Source organism: Condylura cristata, unplaced genomic scaffold (assembly GCF_000260355.1).
Source record: "Condylura cristata isolate star-nosed mole 26May11 unplaced genomic scaffold, ConCri1.0 scaffold00069, whole genome shotgun sequence".
NCBI classification, from domain to species: domain Eukaryota; kingdom Metazoa; phylum Chordata; class Mammalia; order Eulipotyphla; family Talpidae; genus Condylura; species Condylura cristata.
The window spans coordinates 285944-288385 of NW_004567170.1; the positions used below are offsets into that span (position 1 = coordinate 285944).

The following is a 2442-nucleotide window of genomic DNA, read 5'->3' on the forward strand; positions in this document are numbered from 1 at the left end:
GGCCTGCGGGGCGGGGCCTCACTCGGCCCCGCTGCTCGCAGCTCTGCGAGGACCTGTTTTCCCGCATCAACGACACCACCAACGCCAACATGTCCTACTCGGTGGAGGTAGGCCCCGCGCGGCCCCGTGCGGCCAGCAGCCCCTGCTCGGCGCCCTCGCGTGGACTCCGCCCCTGCCACAGTGCGACCCTGGGCCAGTCCCGGGGTGACCAGAGTAGGGGAGGACAGGAGGCGGGCGGGTGTGCCCCTACCGGGGGGTCCCCCATGCAGCCCCCTGCCCCCGGGGTCCTCGATGCAGTCCCTCCCCCCACCTCAGCGCCTCCGCCTGCAGGTCAGCTACATGGAGATTTACTGTGAGCGTGTGCGGGACCTCCTGAACCCCAAGAATAAGGGCAACCTGCGTGTGCGGGAGCACCCCCTGCTGGGGCCCTACGTGGAGGACCTGTCCAAGCTGGCCGTCACCTCCTACAACGACATCCAGGACCTTATGGACTCGGGGAACAAGGCCAGGTGGGTGCAGCCCGCTGCATGTCCCCTGGATGTGGTCTCCCCAGGGCCTGTGCCGGCCCAGGCACCCCTTGTGCAGGCTCCTCCCGGGTGGTCAGAGTGGCCAGGGTCCAGCCCCTCCTGGTCGCGATGGCTAGGCCCCGCGGCTGGCACACAGCAGCCATGGCCGGAAACGCTGCTGGGCACCAGGACGGCCTGGTGTGGGGTGTGGGGTGCTGGGACCGGACAGGAGGCCACTGGGGTACAGGCCGCCCTCTTGGGGGTCCCTCCCCCTGCTCCAAGACTGGGAAGGCCCCACTCTACCTGAGCCCCCCTCCCCGGGCACCGAGTGGTAGGGACTGTGTTGGGACCTCAAAGCCGAGCCTGCACCTGGGCTTTGCCCGATTGGGGCCATCAGGCACCTGAGCCCCGTCTGCCAGGTCCCTGGGGCCACCTGACCAAGTGTGGCCTCTGTCTCCAGGACTGTGGCCGCCACCAACATGAACGAGACCAGCAGCCGCTCCCACGCCGTCTTCAACATCATCTTCACCCAGAAGCGGCACGACGCCGAGACTGACATCACCACAGAGAAGGCGCGGGCGGGCGGCGGGCGGCGGGGTCTGGGCCTGGGCCTAGAGGCTGCCTCTTGTCTGTGTGGGGTCAGGGCAGGACAGGGGCTGGACCTGTCTGACCTGCCAGGGCCCACCTGTCTGTCTGCAGTGGCGTGGTGGACACTGCTGGCACTCAGTGGCCCCCAGGGCCACAGTGGGTGGGGTGATCCCAGCCTTGGAGCTGGGAGCAGGGCCCCTGCGTGGGCGCCAGCATCTGTGCCAACAGAGAGGTTGTGCCGGCCGGCACTGCTCAGCCGGCCCCAGCCCCTCGCCCTTCCCGCGCCTGGGAACTCTTGGGGACCTGCCGGGGTGTCCCTGGAGCCTCCGCACAGGCCCGCAGTGAGCTCCCCAGGGCTGCAGGGCGGCACCGGCGTCCCCGGCCCATCCCTGTCTCGACCCCTGCTTGGGTCCTCCGGACCCCACCCCACTGTCTAGGCCCCCCCACGCCTGCTGGCACTGGGGTCACTTCGGCCACGGTGCCCAGGAAGGAGCGGTAGGAACTGCCACACTGGCCTGGGCTGCGGCTCAGGGACCTGGGGCCAGGCTGGCTGTGGCATGGCTGAGGCCCGGGGGGTCACATGCTGGCCGGCGGGCGGGGGAGGGGGTGGCAGGCCCTGAGCCTCGGGCTGAGCCCACTGGGCTGCCCCGCAGGGCCTCACCTGCCTGTGCCCCACCCGCCCCTCAGGTAAGCAAGATCAGCCTGGTGGACCTGGCTGGGAGTGAGCGGGCCGACTCCACCGGCGCCAAGGGCACGCGCCTGAAGGTGGGCAGCGCGGGCGGGGCCTGGGGCCGGGGGGCGGCCTGGTGTGCCCGGCAGGGCCCGGGGGGCTGGAGGGTTGGGGGGTGGCCCGGTGCACCTGGCAGGAGCTGGGAGTGGTCGGCGGGGGGGCAGGGACAGAGGCCTGGGCCAGCTGCTCGCCTGTGTGTCCCAGTGGAAGGCCACTGCCGGGGGACACCCCAGGCAGAAGCAGGTGGCCTGGGCACCCCAGTGGGGGGCAGGCCCCGGGGCCCTGCTCAGAAGGCCCCGGGCCTGTCCACTCACAGGAAGGGGCCAACATCAACAAGTCCTTGACCACGCTGGGGAAGGTCATCTCCGCGCTGGCCGAGATGGTGAGCTGGTGGGCCTGGGGCCTGGGCCGGCGGTGGGGGGGGGGCAGTCCTGGGGGTCGGGGAAAGGCCACAGGCCAGAGACCAGGCCTGTGCGGTTCCCTCCTGGAACACGGGGCTGCCTGCTCCGAGGCCCCCCTGAGGGCCCTGGGCACGGCGAGGGTCTGGCCAGTGTGTGGTGTGGGCAGAGCTGGGGTCCGAGGCAGCAGGACCCACCCACGCCCCTGGCAGTGTGGGCG

General features: G+C 71.3%; 1 protein-coding gene across 1 annotated transcript in view; it reads left to right on the plus strand.

Moving 5' to 3' along the window:
- The window catches only part of KIF1A (kinesin family member 1A), a 36985-nt gene that overhangs the window by 1997 nt on the left and 32546 nt on the right, over positions 1–2442 (plus strand). The window contains exons 3-7 of the mRNA XM_012734776.1: positions 14–107; positions 331–509; positions 967–1078; positions 1782–1859; positions 2141–2206. Coding sequence (XP_012590230.1) covers positions 14–107; positions 331–509; positions 967–1078; positions 1782–1859; positions 2141–2206 — 529 coding nt within the window. The remainder of the gene's footprint in view (positions 1–13; positions 108–330; positions 510–966; positions 1079–1781; positions 1860–2140; positions 2207–2442) is intronic.